At 39.5% G+C, this 26,507-nt stretch overlaps 1 protein-coding gene across 2 annotated transcripts in view; it reads left to right on the top strand.

Annotated features, from left to right (window-relative positions):
- The window catches only part of galnt7 (UDP-N-acetyl-alpha-D-galactosamine: polypeptide N-acetylgalactosaminyltransferase 7), a 109,075-nt gene that overhangs the window by 71,499 nt on the left and 11,069 nt on the right, over positions 1–26,507 (top strand). Inside the window, exons 4-8 of one of the 2 annotated variants that reach the window (XM_048594921.1) lie at positions 2,878–3,008; positions 9,317–9,396; positions 13,685–13,867; positions 21,492–21,609; positions 25,381–25,503. In XM_048594921.1, coding sequence (XP_048450878.1) covers positions 2,878–3,008; positions 9,317–9,396; positions 13,685–13,867; positions 21,492–21,609; positions 25,381–25,503 — 635 coding nt within the window. Of the gene's footprint in view, positions 1–2,877; positions 3,009–9,316; positions 9,397–13,684; positions 13,868–14,035; positions 14,219–21,491; positions 21,610–25,380; positions 25,504–26,507 lie in introns of both variants that reach the window. The other variant, XM_048594920.1, reaches the window with a different exon arrangement.

Raw genomic sequence — 26,507 nt, forward strand, 5'->3', positions numbered from 1 at the left:
ATTTTATTTCAATAGAATCACAACAGATTCTATTCTAGAAATGCAGACTCCTGATTCTGGAGTTTCATATCTGCAATTTTCTCAGCTTGTTGGGAACTGAATCCAAATTCTAGTACTGTATACATTTTTATAGTCAGCTTACAGTCTGAAGTACTGAAAATAACAACAACATGCAAGAATTAATGGTTAAACATAATTTGATCAATAGTGCCATCTTTTGTGAGGTTGTTGACTTGCTCGCCTAGCGGCACAGTTTTTGTTCAGACATTTTGTCACCGTGCTAGGTGACATCATCAGTGAGGCCTCAGATGATGCAATGTCATTCTACTCCACTTGGAATTTATACTGTCTGGTCCGTTATGGTGAGTAGTGTCATTTCCGGTTTTGATCTGTATGGGTTTGTATATGGGGTCCAATTCTATATGTTTGTTGATTGCATTACGGGTGGAGACCAAACATATAGAATTGGACCCCATATACAAACCCATACAGATTAAAACCAGAAATGACACTACTCACCATAACGGACCAGACAGTATAACTTCCAAGCGGAGTAGAATGACATTGCATCATCGGAGACCTCACTGATGATGTCACCTAGCACAGTGACGAAACGTCTGAACGAAAACAAGCCAGCTCGGCGAGCAAGTCAACAACCTCCTGCACAATCCGAGCTACAAGTATTTGCTAAAACTTTAAGTGTCATCTTTCGTTTTTGGAAAGACAAAAGAAGTATACAGCATGGTATTGCAGTGTTGTAATGGTTTAATGTGCCATCACAAGTAATAAAATAGAAAAAGGAAATTTGCACATGTTTTCATAATGACCAATCTGAGAAATATTGTCATTAAATTTTCCAAAAGTTTCCTCTCTTCCTTGTAGCTAGTTAGAGTTAAATGTTACATTTCTCAGAGGGGGTTTTCCCCATTTGTTTGTTTAATATAGACATTTTTGTCAGCTGATTCCTTCATTTTGCTGGAAACAGAATTGAATACAACCAACTAACTATTTGAAAAGAAAACTGATACTGTGGTTGGTTCACTCGCCAAGCTCATGAGCAAACTAACCACAGCATCCACGACCCAAGCTACAGATCTACTCAAGAACCTTAAAGAAGACTGATAGATGGAAGTGCGTATTGCTGTATAGATGCCACTTCCGTTAAACTGCTTTGTTCATTAATCCACACATTGTACTTAATTAGCTGTGAAGACCTTTAGGGCATCCTGAAGTTGTGAATGGTGCTATGTAAAGGCAAGTTGTACTACTATTATTATTACTGCTGCTGCCGTTACCACCAATAAGGCTATGTTAATTTCTCCCGGACATCTAAATTGTTGCTTTTAAATTTAAGACAATCTATTCATGTCCTCAACATTAAGTTTTTAATATTTTTGACTAACATTTGGAATCTGAGGCTTTGCTGGCTTTAATGGCAAGTTCCAAATAATAATCATCCTGCACAAATGCCAAGAAATGGCTATCTCGAACAAATGAGAATATATGAACCTTACCTTAGAATTCTGTGTTCTTTTCATCATCCCAAGTCCTACAGCTAAAATATACTGGGTGTTAACCGTTGAAATGGACCACCATACAATTGCCCTGGCTAGAGTTGGTCAATGGCTGGAATCCTGTAGCATATGCCTCATTTCCTGGCCCTCTGGCTGTCTACACAAGGGCTAAGACAAGAGTCTGATTTTGAGTTTGTCTGAACTGCAATTATCCAGGTCACTGACGTTATCCCAGAGAAAGCATTCCACTTGATGGACATATCATTGGCTTAAACATCCATTCCCATTGCCATCAGTAAATCATAGCTGCAATGTGCACTGCCTTCAGAGTGTACTGTAGAAACTAATTAAATCTTTATCTGCAGTGTTTCCCAAACACGCTACCTCTTCCCTTTATCACCCTCTGCCCACATCCTCCCCTTCCAACCAACTGCTCCAACTAACACCTCTCCATGCTTTCAAAAAACGCAAAAGCTGTCTCTTTTCTTCTCCTAATCATGTTGCATATTCCTCTTTGCACCAAACCTATTCAAACTTCATCCTGTGAAATATCTGCAGCCTTCCAATTCTAGCCTCCTTCAATGTCCCTGAATTTAATGTCTCCACCATTGGGTGACCTTCTCTTCAATTGCCAAGGCCCTAAGTTCAGCAGTTACCTCCTTAAACCTATCTGTCTCTAACAAATTCTTATAGGCGCACCGTTAAATCGACCTCCGTGACCAAGCTTCTGGTCATCTGACCTAGTATGGCTCAGTTTCAATTTTGCTGGCACCTGTGGAGCACCTTGGGATTTTATAATCTTGTAAAGTTTATTGTGCAGGTTATTGTTAGCCATTTCTCCTCCTGCATATAATTCCCCTTTTTTGCTCATTGTAAAGTGCTCTGAATGTGAGAAGCAGTATATAAGCATTTATTGGTGTTTCTTTCCCAATATGATCCTGTCCTTCCATTCAGAAGTATTATGTGTTCTTGCCTTAAACTCGCCAAAGGCAGGCATCTTTTAAACGAAAAAAAATACATTGATGCAAGCACAGTTTTTTTTTCAATCTTTTAGATCATTTCTGACATAATATGGTTAGAATGGATGGCAGATAGATCACTCAACAAGAAACTGATGGGAGATGGACCTTGTTTTGCCCCTACAACTTCAGTTCTTTAAGCAATTGGCATGATTCCACGTCTAGTCCGTATTTAAAGAAATGATTTAGCTCCAGCAAATGACAGACAGAAAAATCTTGATGGCTGTGTGCATTGAGATATGCTTTAAACTCTGACTTTTATTTTAAGTGCTGTTGAGAATGTCCTGGCTCCAAGCAATTTTAACAACATTGCTGATTTTTGTTCTCTGCTGACTTGTCACCAGCTCATTTAAAGGAGAGATTGGAACAATATTTGAAACAGTGGAATGGGTTAGTCAAGGTATTTCGAAATGAAAGAAGAGAAGGATTAATTCAAGCAAGAAGTATTGGTGCTCATAAAGCAACCCTCGGCCAGGTAGAGTAAAATTTGGAATCTTATTCGTTCAAAATCAGTATGTTAGTAGCAATTTGTCTGCTGGTGACAGGAGAATCACTGAATGGTGATGTTTGAGGAATTCTCAAAATCATGATATATGCCTTCACTTTAGTAAAGTGATCTTCCCTTTTTGTTGAAATGTTACGCTTTGCAAAGGCATCTTTGGCCCTTTCACTGGAAGGGAGCGTATTTCAAATTAGCAGTAGTAATGCATATAACTCAAAAGCATTTCCAGAAAACATTGAACAACACAAAAATAGTTGAGCAAGAGCACTGTGAGGATTTATGCCCTTTTCATGGAAGAGTAAGTCTTTGCCTATAGCTGGGTAGACATCTGACATATTTGCTCACCTTCTGCCTACAGATCAGGTAGAAGCATGCCAAAATTCCCGGTCAGGGAACTCAAGTTGTCTTTTGCTAGATTTTCATGACCACAGCACTGCTGACTAATTTTTGGGCGGCACGGTGGCTCAGTTGTTATGCACGACTGCCTCACAGCACCAGGGACCCGGGTTCGATTCCATCCTCGGGCGACTGTCTGTCTGTGTGGAGTTTGCACATTCTCCCCATGTCTGCGTGGGTTTCCTCTGGGTACTCTGGTTTCCTCCCACAGTCCAAAGATGTGCAGGGTAGGTTGATTAGCCAGGCTAAATTGCCCATAGTACCCAGGGATGTTTAGGTTGGGTGGGTTAGACATGGGAAATACAGGGGTAGGGGAATGGGTCTGGGTGGGATGCTCTTTGGAGGGGTGGTGTGGACTTCTTGGGCCGAATGGCCTGTTTCCATAACATAGGGATTCTATGATTCTTTGAAAATTCTGAAAACAACCTGAATATTGGCACTACAAAATCAATAATTACTGGAAAAGCTCAGCAGGTCTGGCAGCATCTGTGGAGAGAAACCAGAGTTAATGTTTCGGATCGAGTGACCTTTCCTCAGACCCTTCTTGTTGCTGTTGGTAGGCAGAAGGCCTTTGTCATAGAATCTTGGAGATTTACAGTGCTGGAAAAGGCCCCACGGCCTATTGCATCCATGCCAATCAAAAATAATCACCTAAATATTCTAATCCCATTTTCCAGTATTTGGCCCTTTAAACCTGTGTGCCTTGGCATCACAAGTGCACATCTAAATGCCACTAAAATGTTATGAGGGTTTCTGCCTCTACCACCCTTGCAGGCAGTGAGTGCCAGATTACCACCACCCTTTGGGTGAAAAAGTTTTTCTTCACATCGCCTCCTCGAAATTTTCTGCCCTTTACCTTAAGTCTATGTTCTCTGGTCATTGATCCCTTAACTAAGAGGAAAGTTTCTTCCTGTCTACCCTATGCATGCCCCTCATAATTTTATACATTTCAATCGTGTCCCCTCTGAATCTCCTTTGTTATAAAGAAACCAACCCTCGTTTGTCCCATCTCTCCTCATCGTTAAAACTCTCCAGCCTGGGCAACATTGTGGTAAATCTCCTCTGCACCCTGTTGAGTGATGTCGGATCCTTCCTAGAATGTGGATTCCAGAACTGCACACCATACTCCTAATTACAACCTAATTAACATTTTATATAGTTCCAACATAATCGCCCTGCTCTTAAAAGCTATACCTCTGATAAAGGCAAGTATCCCATATTCTTTCTTAACCATTTTATCTACCTGTCCTGATACCTTAAAGGACTGGTATAATTGCACACAACAAAGTCACTCTGATCCTCTGTATTTTGCAGGGTCTTGCCATTCTTCATGTATTCTCTTGCATTGTTTGTCCTTCCCTCACCTCGTATTTATCTGGATTAAATTCCATTTGCAATTGATCAACCTGCACATCCTCCTGTAGTCCATGGCAATCCCCATAAATTATCATCTGCAAATTTGCTGATCAACCCTCCTAAATTCAAGTCTAAATTATCTGGGTAAATCACAAACAGCAAGGGTTGAAACACCAACCCCTATGGGACTCCACTGGACAAAGACTTCCAGTCAGAAAAACCCCTCTCAACCTCTGCTTCTTGCCACTCAGCCAATTGTGGATACAATTTGCCAAAGTTCCTTGTATTCCATGGATCTTACTTTTGCCATCAGTCTGCCCTGAGGAACCTAATCAAAAGCATTGCTGAAGTCCAGATAGACTATACCAAGAGCATTGCCCTCATCTAAACACTTGGTCACCTCTTTAAAAAATTCAACCAAGTTGATCAGACATGATCTTCTCTTAACAAAACCCTGCTGACTGTTGATTAATCCCTGCCAATCCAGATGCCTCTCCAGATTAATTCTGGGCTTCAGAATTGAATCCAATAATTGCCTAACCACCAAGGTTAAACTCTCAGGCCTTACGGCAATCCCTTTGTCATTTGGTTTCTGGAGTTGCTATCAGTTATCAATCAGCTATTTGGTGCTGGCCAAATCTGACCTTTTATACACCCACGATGCCAATTTGTCTGCAACAAAATTTCCTGCAATTTGAACAGACAACAGTAAAAATAACACTTAGAAGTGCTGCTGTCTTGCTTTTGAAAAGTGTAGCAATCCTTTCCACAATCTTACTTTTTAATGTTTATTTTTTTCCCCATTTCAGTCCACAATTAAAAATACAGGAAAAATTAGAAGATCACTGAATTGTTGTGACAGAGAAGCAGGCCATTCAGCACATTATGCCTGCACCAGTTCTGTGACCCAATAATGGTCTCCTGCCTTTTTCCCATATCCCTGTACAACTTTTCTTCCAAATAATTATCCGATGCCGTCTTGAATGCCTCAAAAATGAACCTGGATCCACAACATGTACATTTCATACCCCCAACTGCTCACTGTGTGAGTTTTTATCTCAAATCATCTCTACTTCGTTTGCACATCACTTCAAACATATTCCCACCTGTTCTTTTTTTGTTTATGAATGGGAACAGTCGCTCGCGCTCGCTCGCTCTCTCTCGCTCTCTCTCCAAGGAGAACAGTCCCAACATCTTCAATCTATCCTTTATAATTGGTTCCCGAAACGAGAAATTTCATTCTTGTAAATCACTTATGCACTCTTGCCGGTGCGTTCATATCTTTCCTATTATGTGGTGCCCACAACTGTACACAATACTCCAGCTGAGATCTAACATCACCTCCTTGCTCTTGTACTCTGTGCTCCTATTAATAAAGCTGAGGACACTGCTTTATTTACTGCTCTCTCCAATTCTGTGCACATATACACCAGGTCCTTCTGCTCCTGCAGCCCCTTTAGAATTATACCCCTTCTTTTATATTGCCTTTCAATATTTTTCCAACAAAACTGCATCAGCGCTTACTTCTCTACATTGAAACTCATCTGTCACGTGTCCGCCTACTCCACCAACCTGTCTATGTCCTTCTAGAGTTCCACATTTGCCTCCTCACAGTTTACAATTCTTCCAAGATTATTGACATAAGCAAACTTGGAAATTGTTCCCTGCACACCAAAATCTAGATCATTAATATCTATTAGGAAAAGCAAGAGTCCCAATACCCTGAGGAACTCTACTGCAAACCTTCCTCCAGCCTGAAAAATATTAATTGTCCATTACTGTTGCCTTTTAAAAAAAAATTTCATTCACAGGGTGTGGGCATTGTTGGCTAGGTATGCATTTATTGCCCATTCATTATTGCCCAGAGTGCAGTTAAGAATCAGTCACATTGCTGTGGGTCTGGAATTACATGGTGAGCTAGACCAGGTAAGGCTGGCAGTTTATTTCCCTAAAGGGGACATTAGTGAACCAGATGGACTTTTCCAAAAGAATTGACAATGGATTCACAATCACTATCAGACTCTTACTTCCAGACATTTATTGAATTCAAATTCCACCATCTACCGTTGCAGGATTCAAACCCAGGTTCCCAGATTACTACCTGGGGTGCTGGATTATAATACCATTAGGCCATTGCCTCATCCTATCTCTGAGCCAATTTTGTATCCTCGTTGCTACTATGCCATGACTGATAACATTTCTCACAAATTTATTGTATAGCTTTTTGGAAATCCATGTCTACCACATCCAACAGTGTCACCCTCGTGGAGTTTTTTTTATTACCTCTTCAGAAAACTCCAGCAAGTTAGTTAAAAATCCATGTTGACTCTTCCTAATCAACTCAACCTATTCCATGTGACTACTAATTCTATACTGAATAATTTTTCTCAAGTTCCCCACCACTGGTTAAATTAACTAGTATATAATGCTGGGAAGATCCTCACAACCTTTCTTGAATCAGGCTATAATGTTCTGCCAATGTCCAGTTTCTGTCACCTTCACCGAGTCTAAGAAAGACTGAAAAATTATGACCAGTGCCTCCCTAATTTCTCCCCTCACTTCCTTCAAAATCCTTGGATATATCTCATCTGGTTTTGATGCCTTGTCAACTCTAAATGCCAACAGTCTATCCAAGACATTTTCTTTATTAATTTTTAACCCTTCTAGTGACAGAGTCACCATGGCCTATGGGGATGGTGGGGATGAAACAGCATCAGGAACATTAAAGCTGGACACAAACATTAATGATGGACATAAAACTCCGCTAAGCAAGGGAGACAGTTTACTTTAGGGGATGAAGTCTGGTGTAGGTATCCCAGGAATGGTCCTGCATGAGTAAGAGGCATGGTCAATACAAGGTCCGGTGCAGTGACATATCAAGTTGTGGTTGATACGACAGTTGTGAGCAAGCACGTGGACCGTATGAAAGTGGCAAACTTGCAAACGATGTGGGGGCAAAACATGCCCGGCTCCTTGACTGCCTTTCCAACTGTTCTGGAGCCCGTGGGCTCTCCCTGTCCGTCAGGCGTTGAAGATACCTCGGAATCTGAGATCTACACGGCGGACGCTGCCACCTCGATGCTTTTGCCACCTGAAGAGGAGAATGAGTTTCTTCTGAGATGCTGCAGGCTCAAGAGGCAAGCTACTGTGTGTTACTCGCCCCCTGTATCAAAAGCAGAGTTGGACGAACCTGACTCTGCTAAAATGCCCCAGGAGGAGCTACAAAAAAATAACTGGCCTATGTCCTCAGACTCCGAGGGGGAGGGATGTAGTGATTGTAACGATGTCAGCCTGGTGGACCTCCTAGAATAATAGTTACCTGACTGGGGCTGTTATCTAATCAGGGACCCCTGGCTGACAGATATAAGAATCTAAAGATGACTGTGAATCCATTGTCAATTGTCAGAAAAACCCATCTGGTTCCCTAATGTCCTTTAAGGAAGGAAACTGCCATCCTTACCAGATCTGGCCTACGTGTGACTCCAGACCCACAGCAATGTGGTTGACTTTCAACTGCCCTCGGGGCAATTAGGGATGGGCAATAAATGCTGCCTAGCCAGCGACGCCCTCATCCCATGAATGAATAAAGAAAAAAAAGATAAACAGGAGTATCAGAGATACTATTCACTCTGAGAGCTGGCTCTGAGGAAGCTGGATCAGTATCAAGGACTCTCTGCATGTGAATATATGGTGACTTGGTGACCAAATACCAGCCACTGTGGAATCATTTAGCATCATCTTCCCATTTTTTTGATTTAAAGCAGTGTCTCCTCCTAATTTTTAATCCATAGTAAATTTAAAAAAAGAAATGGCCTTTATGTTATTTACAAGGAAGCCACAGTACGCAGAAAGAAGTGAATGATTTGAAGGTGGCATTAAATTAAGAAGGTTGAAAGAATTAACACGAGCATGGATCTGTTTGATCAAATGGCTTATTTTTTTTATCGAATAAATATTAACGAATTCTGAATTGGTTCAGAAAGTTGTATGAAGGAAAAGTAATTGAAGGACTACGGAAGGAGCATTGGAAAATTAAGTTTTTTTTTAAAAAAGTGGGCAATAAACAGTGACATAAACTGGCAGGGCTAAATAGTGTGTCTTAACATTGTAGTTTATGCACGTTTTCGACAGATCTGCAACCACTTTGTCTTCGCTTTTTCACTTCACAATTTGTTTGCACATGTGTACCACCATGACCACCAGGAAATTGTGAATTCCTAGAAGTGTGTATGTCAGTCTTTTGTCATTGGTGTTTTTGTGTTTTTTTGCTGCTTATGGGGACTCAGCAATGCATATATTCAAAAAATGACATAAAGGCAATCCTGATGATTATCTTTTTTAAAAAAAATGGACCTGAATAGCCTTTGGTCATTCTTCAATTTTCTTTTGTTTTCTCACACATTTACTGTGGACACTTTTATGGCGAATCTTATTTCTACTTAGTATTAATTAACTAATACTCAGTATACTCTAATCAATGCTTAGTTATGGTGTTGATTCAATGAGATATTTGTTCCTTTTTTTTTTAGGTACTGATATATCTTGATGCTCATTGTGAAGTTGGACCAAACTGGTATGCGCCGCTGATAGCTCCAATTGCTGCGAACAGGTAAGGCAAGCTGTTTTATTTCAACTCCATTCAGGAAGGGGACTGTAAATGATGGTGGAACCACTTTTTTTAACTTTTAACACACCATAACTAACTTCAGGATTGTTATTTAGTTATTCAAATGGGGTCATAACAGGATCCTCTCCTCTCTTGCCCTGTCTCAACTCCAAAGCGTCACAACAGCATTAGAGTGCATATTTTACTTATTTCTTGCTCAGGTAAGTGAGTTCTACCTCAACTGATCCCTGTGATCACTGAAATAGTGATGAATGTTTAATTTTGTTAAACAGCCTAGGGTCACATTTGCAATATGTGCCATCTCTGGACAAGGTGGTCAGCAATGCAACTCCCAGAGTCTGACTAGAGTTTTGTATTAATTTTGGGAATTAAGATGTCATTCGTGCCTTGCTACAATTAAATCAATGAAAACTGTGAGCAAATACACTTCATGTTAATGACTCCTAAATCAGCACTGACACTAGGAGCGCTGTGCAGTGAAAGCATAAAGATTTTTTATGAAAGACAGTATTGGAGAAATTAAATTGTGTAACAGATGAAAGGGGAGATAACCAACAATATGAAAAGTGAAAAGGCAGTAAACTGTTCAGGCGAACACTAAAGATCCCAGCGCGCTAGTGGAAGAAAAATAAGGAGTTCTCCCAGTGTCCTGGCCAGCATTCATCCCTTAACAAATGCTATGTTACTTTATTATAACTGAGAACCCTGACGTAATCGATGTGGCCACTGCATCTTATTTACATAAGATAATGCTTCACATTATGCCATTGAAGATGAGGATTGAAGGGACAAGGAGTTGGTTTTAAGAAGGTGGTGAGTAACAGTGAAAACCAGTGAATGATTGGCTTCATAATCCAGAATGACCCTGGAGTTATAAACAATATTAGCAGAGGAATGTAGGATCCAGCAGCAATAATGTGGTCCAGAAGATCTGACCATGAAAACCTAAAGTATGCCAGGTGAGTTCAAACCTGCAGCCATAGTGGACCTAATGGAGCAAAGGTGGAGGCCATATCAGGGAGAATGAACAAACTGGAAGACTAGTAGGTCATTACTGGTGACGAGGATAATAAATGCTGATTTTGCCAGCAATGTGTTCAGCTGTCACGAGTGAACGGAAACGACTGCTGTGCTGATGAAGGCAGTTCACCACCATCTTCACAAGGGCACTTAGTGTTGGCCAATAAATGCTGGCCTTGCCAGTATCACAAGAACAAGCATGTTTCAGAATGTACTCCCATTTACACAAAATGTGTAAGTCATTATACAACATGCCTGCTAATTAAAATGATAGCAGACAATCTCCTGGATGGTTTGAATATTTATTCATTTGTTACAGGTGTTATAGAGCATCACACATGCATTGTGACTAAAATGATGGAAGTGCCTTCAACATTCGTTTGTTTGTTACTCAACGCAGCAGCTGGTCTGTATGTAGAAAAGCTCTGTTTGTAGTGCGTGTACATGTAGTGTAGGTGGGTTTTTTTGGCCTACAGAATAAAAATGCCTCCTATGGACTCCAGTCTGTTTCAGCTTTTGTAAAAATGTCCTTCAAATGTTCACACTTTTGGATTGTTTTGTCATGTCTTCAGCAGCTCAAAGCCCTTCATATGGTTAATATGGGGAAAAGCAGGAGATTGCTTAATGGTACTCAATTAACGAGCTGGTGCAAGCATGATGGGACAAATGGCCTCCTCCTTTGCCATAGCATTTCAGTGATTCTGTAAATTTAGAGTGCGTTTAGCAAGCATGGCTGCCAACTACCAGCCAAATACCAACAGGAGAAATGTCCAGTGGGACACTGATTGAAATCCTTGCCCTTTTTGAACAATGCATTGAGACTTCTTAACATTAACCTGAATGGACAGATAGAATTGGGTTTAAAACCAGTAATGATAGATATCAAAAATAGTCCTGTGTCAAAAGATTAGTTCCACCCACAGGAATTGTAACCTTAGCCTTGTTCGACGAAAGCCGGATAGACCATCATTTTGTGGCCTGTCTTTTGATTAGATCTTCGTAGTTGCCAACATTGTTTTTTGTTTAAACTTCTGGATCCCTTGGTATATACTTTAAAAGTAACTCGCTGGTCTGCTATTCACGAAGACTCACGTCAGAAGTGCGTTCTCAACTTTCAGACCATTGTTCAAAAAGGTCTTGAAAAAGGGGAATAGGGCATATGGTGCTAATCACCCGTAGAGGGGCCCAAGCTGATTAGCCCAGTAGCCTGTCAATCTGGACGGTCAATATCCTAAGCAGCCAATCTGATGCATAGACTATTGTGAATGACATGTTATTTGACCATGACTTCAGTTTCTCTGATCAACTGCATTCAGTGACCAAGTAGGAGGCAGACATATGCCCTAGGTGCTCCTTTCTTACTGACTCAAGCTCTGTTCATTTTAGGCCTTGTAGGGTCCTGCTTTCTTCACTCGTCTTCAGACATGCTTGGAGCCCCTTGAGACCCTTTCCCTTCCTGACCTGTTGGTCCCTAACCAGCGTGGTTTCACCTCTGAGAATGAGAGCACGTGAGAGAGTAAATGGGACGCACACATGCAGAGTACAAAAGCCAAGAAGTTTTGCCTGATTCTAACAGTTCGACCCCACTGTGACAATGGTGCTTAATTCTGGGCATCCAAAGGCTATGAGGAGAATTTTTAAAGAAGAGGATACTGGGAAAAAGGAGAAACCCAGGGCCCTAGAGATACCTTCCTGACCCTGCAGTTCAGTGTAACATCACCATGTTTAAAGCCGAATGAATTCCTTTCCCAAATGAAAGTTTGTTGTCTGTGTAGTAGTCATGCAAACAACAGCACATTTGTTCTGCTTTCCTCTTCTGTAAGGGTTGGTGCTGCTTCAGAATTAGAAAACATAGAAAACAGAGCATTGTGTAGAAGATATTCACTTAATCCATGTCTATTTTGAACAGAGGGGTCAAAAAATGGCTGAGTTTAAATTTCTGTCATGACGAAAGTAACCTACCTATTTTTATAATGATCAAAATCCTGCAAAGATCCAACATCCTTTTACTGAAGGCTTCCTCTAAAATTCCAGTGCTAGAGTTTCTCTGCTTTTTGCATTACACTGATGTCCTCACTTAGTACTCTCGTTGTTGATCAAATTCAGTTTTGTTTTCCACTTTTTTCCCCCAAGGAAAAGCAGTAATAGATTTGACCTCCCTCCTTTTCCACCATTGTACATCCACACTGTATAGCATAAAGACTCTAAGTTTGCCATAGATTTGAGATAAAAGTAACTGTCCTTGAAAACTCAGTAGCTGCTGTGAAATCATTATGGCATTTTCACCATTGTGCTGAAATTAAAATATTGGTTTCCAGTCACCAAAAGTCTAAATTTCCTATTCTGACCACACACCTTGGTAATGATTTTTAAAATGTCTTCTGCAATAGTTCTGAATTGCATGGATGATGCAGTGTTAATGTTATTCAACTATATTTGTTGTTAAGATAACTGAAGAAATTTGTTTACATAGTGCTGACCTTACCACATTCCTTAGTTATCATTTTGAGTTACTACAAGATCGTGAGAAATGCAGTAATATGCCCTTTTAAGTGTTAATCAAAATCTGCCCCTCAGCAAATTTGAAATGTTTGAATGAATCTTTATTTTCCATGTGTCACTTTAAGTACTATTTTGAAAGAGTTGTTGAAGGTGCATTTTGTTTTTGTATATGTACACTTTTTACATATGAAATCTTTGCATCTTTTAGAATGAATGTAAATAATAAATTACTCTCAAGGTACCTTTTTTATGATTTTAATTACAAACAGATTAAAACCTGACCAGAAGATCAAAGCGTGTCCTATGCATAAAAGCTATGGTGTGTCAGGCCATTAATAGCTTAAGCAACAAATGCACCACCAAACCTTGCAGATCTAAAGGTTCCAGTTCCTTCAGGTGTTTACTGGATTGGCCAATCTCAGCGGAGGTGCCAGAATCGCCCCTTTTGACATACCAGCAATGATGCCACACTTGAATATTATCACGTAAAAGTAATCTAGGTGAATGATCTGAAGTGACTCTTGACAAAAAGCAACTTTAGATTACTATTTCAGGCAGCAGATCTGAAACACCAACAGAATAATTGAATAGTAAAATTGCATCTTTTAAAGTTTTTTTTTAATAAAATGTCACTTGTAGTTTATTTTGCTCAGGCTTTGGTGCACTTTGCACCTAATCGTTAAATGTGAAAGTTCAGATGGTAACCTGTACTTTTGGTATCGATTGTGTTCTTAAATGTTTGTTTCAGAACTTCATGCACAGTTCCCCTTATAGATTATATAGATGGTAATGACTTTACCATTGAACCACAGCAAGGTGGGGATGAGGATGGTTTTGCCAGAGGGGCCTGGGATTGGAGCTTGCTGTGGAAGCGTGTACCGTTAAACAGTCGTGAAAAGGCCAGAAGAATGCATAAAACTGAGCCTTATCGGTAATCACAGTTGAATTTATTTATTGTTTCTCAATGTATCTCTAAGTCCTATAATTTTTCTATTTCTCCCATGTATCCTGCTGCATCCTTGACCCTAATTCCTGTAAAATATTGACGCATGGATCCTTGCACCTACCCTTTCCGCCTCCACCAACGATATTGCTGCAGAACCACATGTACTGTCCCACTCATAGATGCCATAAATGGAAATACTTACGAGATATCACCACAAGGGGGTGGTGACGAAGATGGTTTTGCTAGAGGAGCATGGGATTGGAGCATGCTGTGGAAGCGTGTCCCTCTGTCCAAGCGGGAGAAGGAAAGGAGAAAACATAGAACTGAACCATATTGGTAATCATTAGAACATTTAATAACTGCCACATATAAAAATTCTGCGCACTAATTCTCTATCCAGCTAATGTCCATTTGTGTTTCTGTCCCTGTTTTTATGTAATATTTCTTTTTTCCTTTACCTGAAAAGTCATGTTCACAATGAAATGACAAGATTGCACTCACATAAATTGTCAATTCTTTTCTAGCTTTAAGTGCAAGAAACTTCATTTATTTTTAAACTTCATGACTTAAATGATTTAAGAGTTTAAGTGCTGAGTGCCAAGTAAGGATCGACCAATATTTCTTTTTCAGTTTCTGTGTGAAGATTGTGCTTGTAATACTCTAAACCAGAATGTCCAGTTCAGTGCACAATGCAATTGCCAAAATACAGCTCATACTCGTACACTGAGCTGGTGTTCATTGCAGAGGGAGTGTCCTAATCCCACACATTTGGCTGCAATCACTTTTTAATTTCCCCCAGCAGCACAATTGGGAAGGAAATAATGTAGTATGGAATGTATCAAGCGAATTGTACATTTCTGTCAAAATGCACAAAGATGAATATCTTGTAAAAAGATGCATTTCATAAGGGGAAAGCTGAGAAATTTGTATTTGCTATTGAGAACTATTTCCTCTTTGCAAATGAACTTTACCATATCATCACGTTGCCAGGGTTATTTTTTAACACACCAGATTTTGGCATCTGGTGAAGCTTTAAGCCACTCCTTTTATTACATGCGCATATGAGTACGTTTAGGTAAGTAAACAAAAAGCTTCTATTATTTCTCCATTGCTAAAACCCGAGAAGAACTCAGGTGGAAAATTGGTTTGAATTACAGTAGTGTAAAATTTCATAAAGCACCTGAGCTGGGAATACAGCTTTAACCCCTTCCTGAATGACAGAAGAAATCAATTCCCATACCCAAACCTGTTCCCTTGGATTAAAATCATGAAACTAGAGCAAATTCAAGGTTGATAATTCACCATGAACGAACCATGATTTTTTTCATGAATTTTGCAATGTAATTTCACATTTGACACCGTTAAAATGCTGCTGTTGAGAGTAATTGGAATGGATTGGTAAATCATTGGAGAAAATCAATTGATGCAAATTTAACCCTGATGTACTGAAACTAATTTTGTTATTTTGGACAATGGGAAACAGTCTTTAGAAATTAGGGATACGAGTGTGTTGCAGTGATTTAGACACTGTCTGGCTTTATCTCAAAGTTTCACATATTGCTTCACAACTGTGAAGAGTGAGGTAGAAAAGCTGATGGATTTGGACTGTGAGCAAATAAAGTTGAATAATTCTCAGGTGTATTTTGAGCTTGAGGAGTTGTGCAGTTAGGACACAAGTCACTAGAGGTGGTGTTGGATTAATGGAAAGATACAGGTTGCAACAAATCAGGAAAAAGACTCTGGAAGTCCTAGTTGCTGAATCCCTCAAATTATCAAGACATAGTCTCGTTACCATTAGGAAGGATGCATATATCCAAATGGATAGAGGTATGGATTAAAAGAGAATATTCTGCCACTGTACAGTCCAATTTTCAGTTTGGATCTTGAGTATTGTAGAGTAACATAGGAACAGGAGTAAACCATTCATTCCGTCAAACTTGCCTGGCCATTCAGCGTGTCTGATCAAACCCTTCAAAGCCTTTTACTCACCCCATCCTTATAATCCTGCCCACTGCTGGTAATCAGAAATCTTCTTAAAAGACTGAGTTTCCACATTCTCTGTGGTAGAGAATGTACCAAAAGTTCACAACTTGCTGAGGAAAATAATGTCTCCTCATCTCTGACCGAAGTGACATCCCTCCTTATTTATTTTTAAATTGTGCCCCCTGGTTTTAGATCTTCTTCCCCCCCTCCCCAGGAAATACAGCTTGTCAACTGCATCTACCCCGTTTCTCCCTTTTTAAGTATTTGAGAGGTTTCAATAAGGTCACCTCTTGTCCTTCAAAATTCTACAGAGCAGCACAGTTTGCCCAATCTGAACAATTCTTCAATCTATTTAGCGTATAACTCTTGAGCCTACACACCAGAATGGATGTAGTCAAACTAAAATGTGCAAAAAACATCTAGAGACTGCAGAATAGAATCTTTGAGGGTGCACTTGAATTCTTTTTGTTGTCGAGTCAAGAACTGTGGACAGATATGGTTGAGGCACAGAGATGTAGAGGATAAGTCAGAACTTTTAATTTAATAGTGTACAACAGAACAAAGAAATAAAAAGGATATTTATACAAGTTACAAGGAAGCGTTCCTTTCAAGAGTTGACAGTTTTGGGATTAATTTTACAAGGGAGGTTGTGGCATGTGTGTCTTCTCAGGTGGCAATGTGGACTAATATCTCGGCGGAAACACTAAGACTCCAAAAGACCAGTTCGGTTCTGGCTTTGGGACTTTCCATGTTAGGCTACCTTAATTTTGGCTTGCATTTTCCTGGCTATTTCACATAATCCAAGAATTTATGTCAGCCCTGTTTTTGGGAGCTTGCTGTTTCTAATTTCTTTTGATTGTATTATTGTGTGCATAGTATCAAATACAGTTTGATGCAGGGACAATTTGAGTCACAGTGTGAAAATGGCATTTTAGTCGATGTGTTCAGCATTAAATATTGGTCAATCTTTACACAACAAAAGTTGTGAGATACTCTCTGATTTACCCTGTTTACAGAGAATAAGATGCATCGCCATCTTCTGTTTGAAAATATAAAGTTTTGATTTAAAGTAATCGTGGTTATGTGTAACGTAATATCCTTTAATATCCAGGTGTTGTTTAGACTGTTCTTATGTTGAGTGAAACAAATCACTCATCTCAGCCTTTCCATTTATAGCAGCTACATTGTAAAGATATTTTCAAAAAAAACAAATTTCAGCAGCTGAAATTTCACTCTACGCAATTTGAGATTGGTTGTAATATGTACTTGTTGACACCTTCACCAAATATGCTTATTTTGAGTGCACAGTACATATATTGTTGATATTGTATAACACTGTCAATCCACAAATGATTCTCCTTGCATCGAATGGCAAGGTCTAGTATTTGATTGACAGTCCTGTGGCCTGACCAATATATGTAAGCATCTACAGCCAAAAGCTTGGTGCAGACTTTCAGTTTTCATTGGAAATTTCTAAGCACAGAAACCTACTAAACGAGGTTTTAAAAAAAAGGTACCATAATTGTAGTGGTTTCACATGTTTTGTAATGCATCTTATTCTCTGCACGGTATGGTAGACGGAAGAAAAGGATATAATTATGTGAGTGCAGTGAGCTTTAACCTGATTCTGCCTTTCTAATACCCCTAGATTTTCACTGCGCTGTTTTCCGTAATGGATTTGAGATTCTCTTCTATCCTCCCTCTCCTTAAAAAAAAAGCCTAGTTTGAGTCTGTGGTTCTACTTTCCTTGTTCTGATCATCTTGGACCCACCTTACCTGAACATACTATGGTGGTCTGCCAACATGAACAAATGAAAAGCTGTGACTATGCATGGGGTTCTGCTGCCATGTGTTTCTGTGTTTTGAGGTGCATTCCTAATGTGACTCTTCTTTTATTTTAACAAGAAAGCACTTCTGTAAGCTGTTTTTAATCTCTGACCTTATTATTCATTTAAGTGTGCTTTGCATGGACATAGCCTGTAATATTTAATACCTTAATTAGAAGTTTATGCAATTATAGTTTGCAAATTATGTTACAGCATTATGCTTATAAATCAAAATTACTAGTACTAATTGATATTTTAATGGGAGGAGCTACCTGGTTAAAGATTTGTCCTTACAAGTACTATAACTTGTGTTTTACTTTCCTTGCTTTAGCTGAGCTAAAGACCATAACACAAAAGAGCAGAATTAGGCCATTCAGTCAATCGAGTCTGCTCCGTCATTCGATCATTGCTGATATGTTTCTCACCCCATGTTCCTGACTTCTCCATGTAAACCTTGACCCTTGCTAATCAAGAACCTATCTATCTCTGTCTTAAATGCAGCAACAAAAATAATCCACAGTGACTCTTGGCAGCTTCATTTGGCATGAATTTCTGCTGTGCCTCCCAAATTACCCCGGAAGCTCCTGCCATTGTTGCTGTACCATCTTCCCTGCTAGATTCTCCTTCCAGTCAACTCTGGCCAGCCCCTCCCTCATGTCTTTGTGGTTAACTTTCCTCAATTGCAATACTGTTACAGCTGATTCTAGCTTCTCCCTCTCACATTGCAGAGTGAATTCTTTCATATTATGGTTACTTTTCCCTAGGCATTCTTTCACCTTGTGCTGTTTAATCAAGGCTGCCTCACTTCACATCACCAAATCCAGAATTCCCTAGTGGGTTCTACCACAAGCTGCTCCAAAAAGTATCGAAGATATTCCACAAATTCACTTTCTTGGGAACTTTCTTGCTTACCAAACTGACTTTCACAATCCACCTGCATATTAAAGTCCCCCATGATTATTGTAATAGTGCCTTTCTTACAAGCCTTTTTCTATCTTCTGATTTTATTTACTGCCTCACATCCTGACTGCTGCTAGGAGACCTGTATATAACTCCCATCTGGGTAGAGTTCCTCAGCTGTACTCAGATTGAATCAATACCTTCTGGCTTGAGATCACTTCTTGCTATCAATTTCATTTCTTACTAACAAGGCAGCTCTGCCCCTCTGCTGATCCTTTCAACAGTACATATATCTTTGGATATTTAGTTTCCAGCCCTGATTCCCTTGCAGCCATGCCTATGTGATACCCACACCATCATAGCCACCACTTTCAATTTGCACTACAAGCTCATTTGCCTTGTTTTGTATACTTTGTGCATTTAAGTACAATACCCTCAGTCCTGTGTTGATGTTTTCCTTTCTCATAGTTGTCCCCTTACCTGCTGCACCTGAAGTTAGATTCCTGACCCTTTTTATACTCTCCGCCGTATTACTTGTTAAGGAAACATTAATAACCTCTGCTAAGCCCTCCCTCGCCTGCCCCCACCCTTTAACTGTTTCCATAATTTTCCATGCAGATGAACCCACCACAACCCCCACACACCACTATTTTAACTTCAAAGCCCTGCCTACAGCCCGAGTTATCCAATTCACCAGGAATCTGGCAACAGCATGTTGCGGGTGGAGCCTATCCCATTGAAACAGCTTCCTCCATTCCCAGTACTGGTGCCGATGTCCAATGAATTTGAACCCATATCTTCCACACCAGTCTTTGAATCATGCATTTGCCTCTTTAATCTTGTTGACCCTGTGCAAATTAGCTCGAGGCACCGGTAGTAATCTAGAAATTATTGCCTTTTGTAAAGGCAAAATATACTGCTAAATTTTGTAATTTAGTCCTAGCTACTCGCATTCACTCAGAAACTCTTTCCTCTTTCTACTTGTATCATTGGTACCTGCATGGACCGCAGCCACTAGACCTTTCCCCTCCCACTCCAAGTTCCTCTGTAGTCCAGATGAGAGATCATCAACCTAGTTACCAGGGAGGCAACACAGCCTTTGGGACTGGCAGTCCTGAGCACAGAACAGTGTCTGTTTCTTGACTTTACTATCCCTATTTACAACTACATTTCTCTTTTCTCCCCCCTTTTTGAATAACTCCCTGTACAATGGTGCTGTAGTTAGTTTGTTCATCCTCCGTACAGCCCCCATTTGCCACAGGGAGCAAGAATCCCAAACCTGTTCGACTACCTCAAGGGCTGAGGGTCCTGTAGCACTACTTGCTGGAATTCTCTACCTATCTCGCACGTAGTCACATCCTCCTGTCCCTGACCACTGACTGAATTCGAGGTGGCTGATCTAATGGGTGTGACTGCCTCTTCAAACACACTATCCAGGTAATTCTTCCCCTTCCCTGATGTAAAAATTCCCCTCAAGGTCCCTTTCCCATTCAGCACAAGTGAATAACGCAATGTTTGCGATAGAAAAATGCTAATTTTCCAGTTGATCAATTTTAAGAGTTTATGGGGTGCACTGAGTAGAGTTTGTTTTTAGGTGTAATTTGCAGTGATATAAATAAATCTGGTGCTTGCTCTCTTTCAAAAAGAAAATGAGGAAGTGTATAGCTACTGGAGACCATAAAATAGTTGCCCTTGGCTCAAGACAGTTACCTGGATCATCACTCCCTTTAACATTGGATAACAGTTAAAAGAAAATCATACTCATGCTGCCGTCTTAATTCTTTGACTTGGATCAAATGAAAATGCTGAATTAAAGTCATGCAGCAGAGATGAAATCCAGAGTAATTGAAAGCAAATGACAGACGTATATTCCAATTAGATCGTCCAACATTAAAAAAAAAACTTGATTGTAACTGAAGAAATGTGAAGATGTCACAACAACTGGAAGTTAGAGGGAGTTGGAGAAGAAAACAAGCACATTTTGAAGTTTATATTATGTTCTGTGCTTTGGAAGAGAAAGTAAAGGTGATATAGATTTGAATGATTAAAATTGGGAGTGCACATGTACAAAATGACAACTGTAGACCAAACTGGTCCAGATTTGCAGTCAAATCAAAGTAAACGGGTAACCATACCAAAACAAAGCACAGGCTTGCCTGCTCTTGCACCTAATAAGACACACATTTTTGCATTGAGGGTGGGTTGGGTGGGGGTAATTTGAGGAGCCAAAGGGCAAGATCAAGGCAAAGGTAATTCTGCCTGTTAACTGGATCACAGATTCTGCATTAGACTTTCACATTACTTTGCTTGTTTGCGTTTAGACCTTGGGTTGTAATTTTATTTCAGTAAAAGACCTTGGGTAATAAAAGCTAAATTTAAAAATTCTCATACTGACTGAAAAAAGCATGGGAAATGCTGGAAATACTCGAAAGGTTACATTTGAAGCAATAAATTGCCAGTTTTTCCCACAGACTCTGAGTTACCAGCATTTTCCAATTTATTTATTTTGTGTGCCATTAAGTTGTCTTGCCTTTTTCTGTGTTTTTTGTTTAGGCATTAATTAAAATCTTCAAGTGTATTTATTTGGCCTTTTACAAATTTTATTCTCCTTGTGAAAAATCCATTTTCTTTTAATATAGTTGCATTTATTTACACTTAACGATGGTTCCTAACTTTCAAATCAATTAATATCTCTCGTACAACAGTATGCTATATCATAATTTAGCAAATTGACCTGAAATTAACATTCTACTTTGGAAAAGGGCATTGCAACTTTAAATTGGTTTTACATTGATTTTGTTTTTAAAATGTGCACTTCAGAAAAGAATAGATGCCGAAGTAACCTACAACTGCTGGAAATTCTAATTTGCTGTCTATTTATCCAACAATGACTTTGCCAGGTCCCCAGCTATGGCTGGGGGTTTGTTCGCTATTGAACGAGATTACTTCTTTGAACTTGGGCTATATGACCCTGGCCTTCAAATCTGGGGAGGTGAAAACTTCGAGATATCTTATAAGGTAATGGACAAGAAATATAATAGATTGTGAGATATTATTCTTGAATTCATAAGTTCATTTCTCCTAAGAGCGCACCATTGTTGCTGAAATATCATTGTCAGAGGTCTTAAGACCATAAAACTAGAGATTTTGGAGAAGAAGAAGTAGTCCATTGAGTCTCCTTCAGTGTACAATGAGATCATGGCAGATCTGATAAAGCTCAGCTCCACTTTTCTGTTGTTTCCCCATAACCCTAGATTACTTTACTGATTTAAAAATATGTCTGTCAGCCTTGAAATATATTTAATGACTTAGCTCTACAGCCCTCTGTGGTAAAGAATTCCACAGATTCCTCAGATGAAATTTGCCCTTATCTCTGACCTAGATATGCAAATGCATACTCTGAAATTTAGCCCTCTTTTTGGTTTAGACTGCTCTTCCAGAGGGAAAACAGCCTGCCTCCATCTGTGCTGTTAAGTCTTAAAGAATCTTCTATGTTTCTGTAATGTCATCATTCATTTTAATAGATTCCAGTGAGTATAAGCCCAACCTACTCAACTACTCCTCATAAGAAATCCATACTTGGTGTCAACCCAGTGAACCTTCTGTGGACTGTCTCCATTGCATAGTGGAAAACACCAGCAACATATCAGAACTTCAAGAGAGGCCGGGCACAGAAGGGAGTGTAGTGGCCACCACTAAAGAGTCTGTGCTGGGAAGCAAAAGGTCTGAAGGGGAATAACTCAGCTGGACCAAATAGTTTACACCACAGAGTTCTGAAGGAGATAGCTGCAGATGATGTAGAGGCATTGGTGGTGACATTTCAGGAATCACTGGAGTCAGGGAAGGACATAGAGGACTAGAAAATGGTTAATGTAACACCCTTTTTTAAGAAGGGAAGGAGACAGTAGACTGGTAACTATAGGCCAGTTATCCTGACCTCAGTTGTTAAGATTTTAGAGTCTATTATTAAGATGAGATTTTTGAGTACTTGTAAGTACATGGTAAAATAGGGTGGAGTCAGCACAATGTTGTCAATGGTAGGTCATGCCTGACAAATCTGTTAGAATGCTTTGTAAGGAGGTAATGGGCAAGTTAGATAAAGGAGAGCTGGTGGACATGATCTATTTGGATTTCCAGAAGGCCTTGACAAGGTACCGCACAGCAGGCTGCTAAATAAGATGAGCCCATGGTGGTATGGGCAAGATACTAACATTGGTTGACTGGCAGAAGGTAGACAGTAGCAATAAAAGGGTTTTTTTCAGGATGACAGTGGAGTTCCATTTAGGTCTGTGTTGATGCCACATCTGTTCACATTATACATTAATGATCTGGGTGACGGAACTGAAGGCGTTGTTGCTAAGTTTGCAGATGATACAAAGATAGGTGGAGGGACAGGTAATGTTGAGGAAATGGCGAGGCTGAAGAAGGACTTGGACAGGCTAGGAGAAAGTGTAAGGTTATGCACTTTGGTAGGAAGAATAGAGGTGTAGACTATTTTCTAAATGGAGAAAGGCTTCAGGAATCTGAAGCATGAACGGACTCGATTCTTGTAATGTTAACATGCAGGTTCAGTCAGCAGTTAGGAAGACAAATGCAATGTTAGCATTCATTTCAATAGGGTTAGAACACAAGTTGTACTGCCGAGGTTTTATAAGGTTGTGGTCAGACCACATTTGGAATATTGTGATCCAAGATCATTTCTTGCTATTGCATTTATTCCATCCTAAAAAGTCCTTTCAAAAAGTCACCACCCCTGAACATTTAGTTCCCAGCTTTTTGTCTGTAGTGGGTATATGATCATACCCTAGAATCTCTGTTTGTGCCTTTAATTCATTTATTCTGTTGAAGGTATTGAAGTCGGGGTGCCATTAATTTATAAACCTCAAAAATAATGGAGGATAAAGAAATGGTAGACGAATTGAACAGAGATTTTGTCAGTCTGCACTGGTGAGGAGACAAATAGCATCCAGGAAATAGCTGTAAATGTATTGACAGGAAGGGAGGAACTCTTAAAAAAAAAAATTACAATTACTAGGAAAGTAGAACTGAGTTAAGTTGTTGGAACTGAGAGTTGACATGACTCCAGGTGTTGATGGATTTCATCCTAAGGTCTTATAAGAAGTAGCCAGTTAAATAGTTGATGCATTGGTTTTAATTTTCCAAAACTCATTAGATTCAAGGAAGGTTCCTTGAGTTTGGAAAATAGCTAATGTAAGTCCTTTATTCAAAAAAAGCAGGAGGCAGAAAGCGGGAAACTATAGACCATTTGGGTTAGCATCTGTCATAGGAAAAATGTTAAAAGCTACTATTAAGATGTTATAACAGGGCATTTGGATCAGGCATGAAATGAAATTAAATTTTGTCAAAAGGAAATCATGATCAGAAATTAAATTTAAATTTTGTCAAGAGGAAATCATGTTTAATTAACTTATCGGAGTTCTTTTGAAGAAGTAATGTGCTGTAGACACAAGCGAACCAGTGGATGCATTGTATATAGATTTCCAGAATGTTCCATATCGAAAGTTATTGTGGAAGTAAAAGTTAATGGGTAGTATTAGTATGGATAGAAGATTGGTTTGCTAATGGGATGCAGAGATTAGGATTAAGTGAGTCTTTTCAGGCTGGCAGGATGTTATGAATGGTGTGCCACAGGGATCGATGCTGGGGCCTCAATTCTTTACAATTTATATAAATTATTTGGATGAAGAGATCAGAGGTATGGTAGCTAAATTTGCTGATAACACAAGATAGGTAGAGAAGAGGAGGTAAGGAGTCTACAGAGGGATATAGATAGGCAAAGACCTGGCGAATGGAATGCAATGTGGGAAACTGTGAAATTGGCCACTTTGGCAGAAAGAATAAAAAAGAAGCATATTTTCCAAATGGCGAGAGATTGCAAAGAGATTTAGGTGTCCAGAAGGTTGGTGGTCAGAAGTCAGATGACACCAGGTTATAGTCCAACAGGTTTATTTGAAATCACAAGCTTTCATAGTGTTGCCCCTTCATCAGGTGAAGTGATATGCAGGTACAGCAAGTAGCCAAGAAAGCTATTAGAATGTTATGGCTTATTGTGAGGGGAATTGAATGCAAGAATAAGGGGATTATTCTTCATTTATACAAGACATTGGCAAGATTACATCTGGAGTACTGTAGACAGTAATGACAGAATTTCATGACATTTTTTTCTGAAAGTTGAGAGCCTTTGGAATTTAAATATTTTTAAGGCAGAGGTAGGTAAATTCTTGATTACCAAGTGGATGAAAGATTCTTGGGATGTGCAAGGATGTAGAGTTGAAATTAAAATCAGATCAGCCATGATTTTATTGGTGGTAGAGCAGGCCTTGTTCGTTTGTTCATAATTGTGCATTTTTGGCATTTTGTCCCTCTTTGCTGTTTACTTTTTTTTTTCCTATGTTTGTACACTCCTCTTGTTCCTTACACTCTGGGTATCATTATTTCAATAATGTTGCCACATCCTTTAGCTTTGTAAGCCTACATAAACCTCCCTCTCTCCCGCCACACAAACACAAGCCATAGTGACATCACTTGTGTCATAAAATGTCAGAACTTGACAATAGAAGTTTGTGCCAATGTAGTTTTATTACAGTCTTCAAGAATTTATGAAAGGTTTTACTTATGGGGATTGCAGTCCATTCTGAAACTATCATCTGGGTGACTTTTTGATTGGAATAATTAATGGATTACTTTTCTCCACAATTATATATAATTTAAGAATGTTACACTACACACAATGTCTTTTCCCTCTTTATTTTCCCTTTTTCTCTCTAGATATGGCAGTGTGGAGGCAAGTTGCTGTTTGTACCTTGCTCTCGTGTTGGACATATTTATCGTCTACATGGGTGGGCAGGAAATCCACCGCCTGCTCATGTTGGGTCATCCCCAACATTAAAGGTATGTATTCATCCAATGTCTCAAAACAACTTTATAAGTACTATTAAATGGAAAATTGATTCTCTCTACTTTGCAGCGTCAAGGATCTCAATATTTTTATTTACAGTTCTCAAGCTTTTTGTGTTCTTTGCAAAATTTGAAATTGTCCCCTGCTTGCCACACTCCAGATGACCTGTAACTTAGCTCGCGTGTCTATTTTATGGCACTGTATTGAATGCCTTTCCAAAGTCCACATATAACACAACGACAGCATTGCTGTTATAACCGGTCTCCCTTACTGCTTCAGAATTTTCCAGAAAGTTAGTTAACCATGATTTTCCTTGAACAAGTCTGTGCTAACTCTTCCCAAACAATCCACATTTTTCTGTGATGAATAATTCAATCCTGAATTATCCATTATTTCCGGAAGGTTTTATCACCAAAGTTAAACCGACTGGCCTGTATTTGTTAGGTTGATCTTATGACCTTTTTTTGAACAATGTTTGCAATTCTCTAATCCTCTGGCACCACCTCAAATCCATGGAAGTTTAAAAGATAATTTCAGCTTTACCATCCTTCACTATCCTTGAGTGCATCTCATCCAGTCTTGGCACCTGCTCAGCTTCAAGTGCCAAAAACTTATCCAACACCATCTCCTTATTAATTTTGAGTCCTTCTAGTGGAAGAGTTTTCTTTTCTGTCACTTAAGCCTGAATGGTATCTGCTTAATGGATAAAGACAGATGAAAAGAATTCATTTAACATCTCAGCCATGTCTCTTGCCTCGAATTTAAACCCCCATTTTGGTCCCTAATCAGCCCTATTCCTCCTTTTGTCACCCTTTTACTGCTCCATAGCTTTCCCTCTTATAATGGCTGACTTTTTTTTTGCCATAATCCTGCTTTGCTTCTTATTTGTTTTCTCGCCATCTCCAAAACCTGATGTATTCGGTTTGATCACAGCAGGCCAAGCAGCATCAGAGGAGCAGGAAGGCTGACGTTTCGGGCCCAAACCCTTCTTCAGAAA

The sequence above is a fragment of the Rhincodon typus genome, chromosome 3, assembly GCF_021869965.1.
Source record: "Rhincodon typus isolate 14 chromosome 3, sRhiTyp1.1, whole genome shotgun sequence".
Classification (NCBI taxonomy): Eukaryota; Metazoa; Chordata; class Chondrichthyes; order Orectolobiformes; family Rhincodontidae; genus Rhincodon; species Rhincodon typus.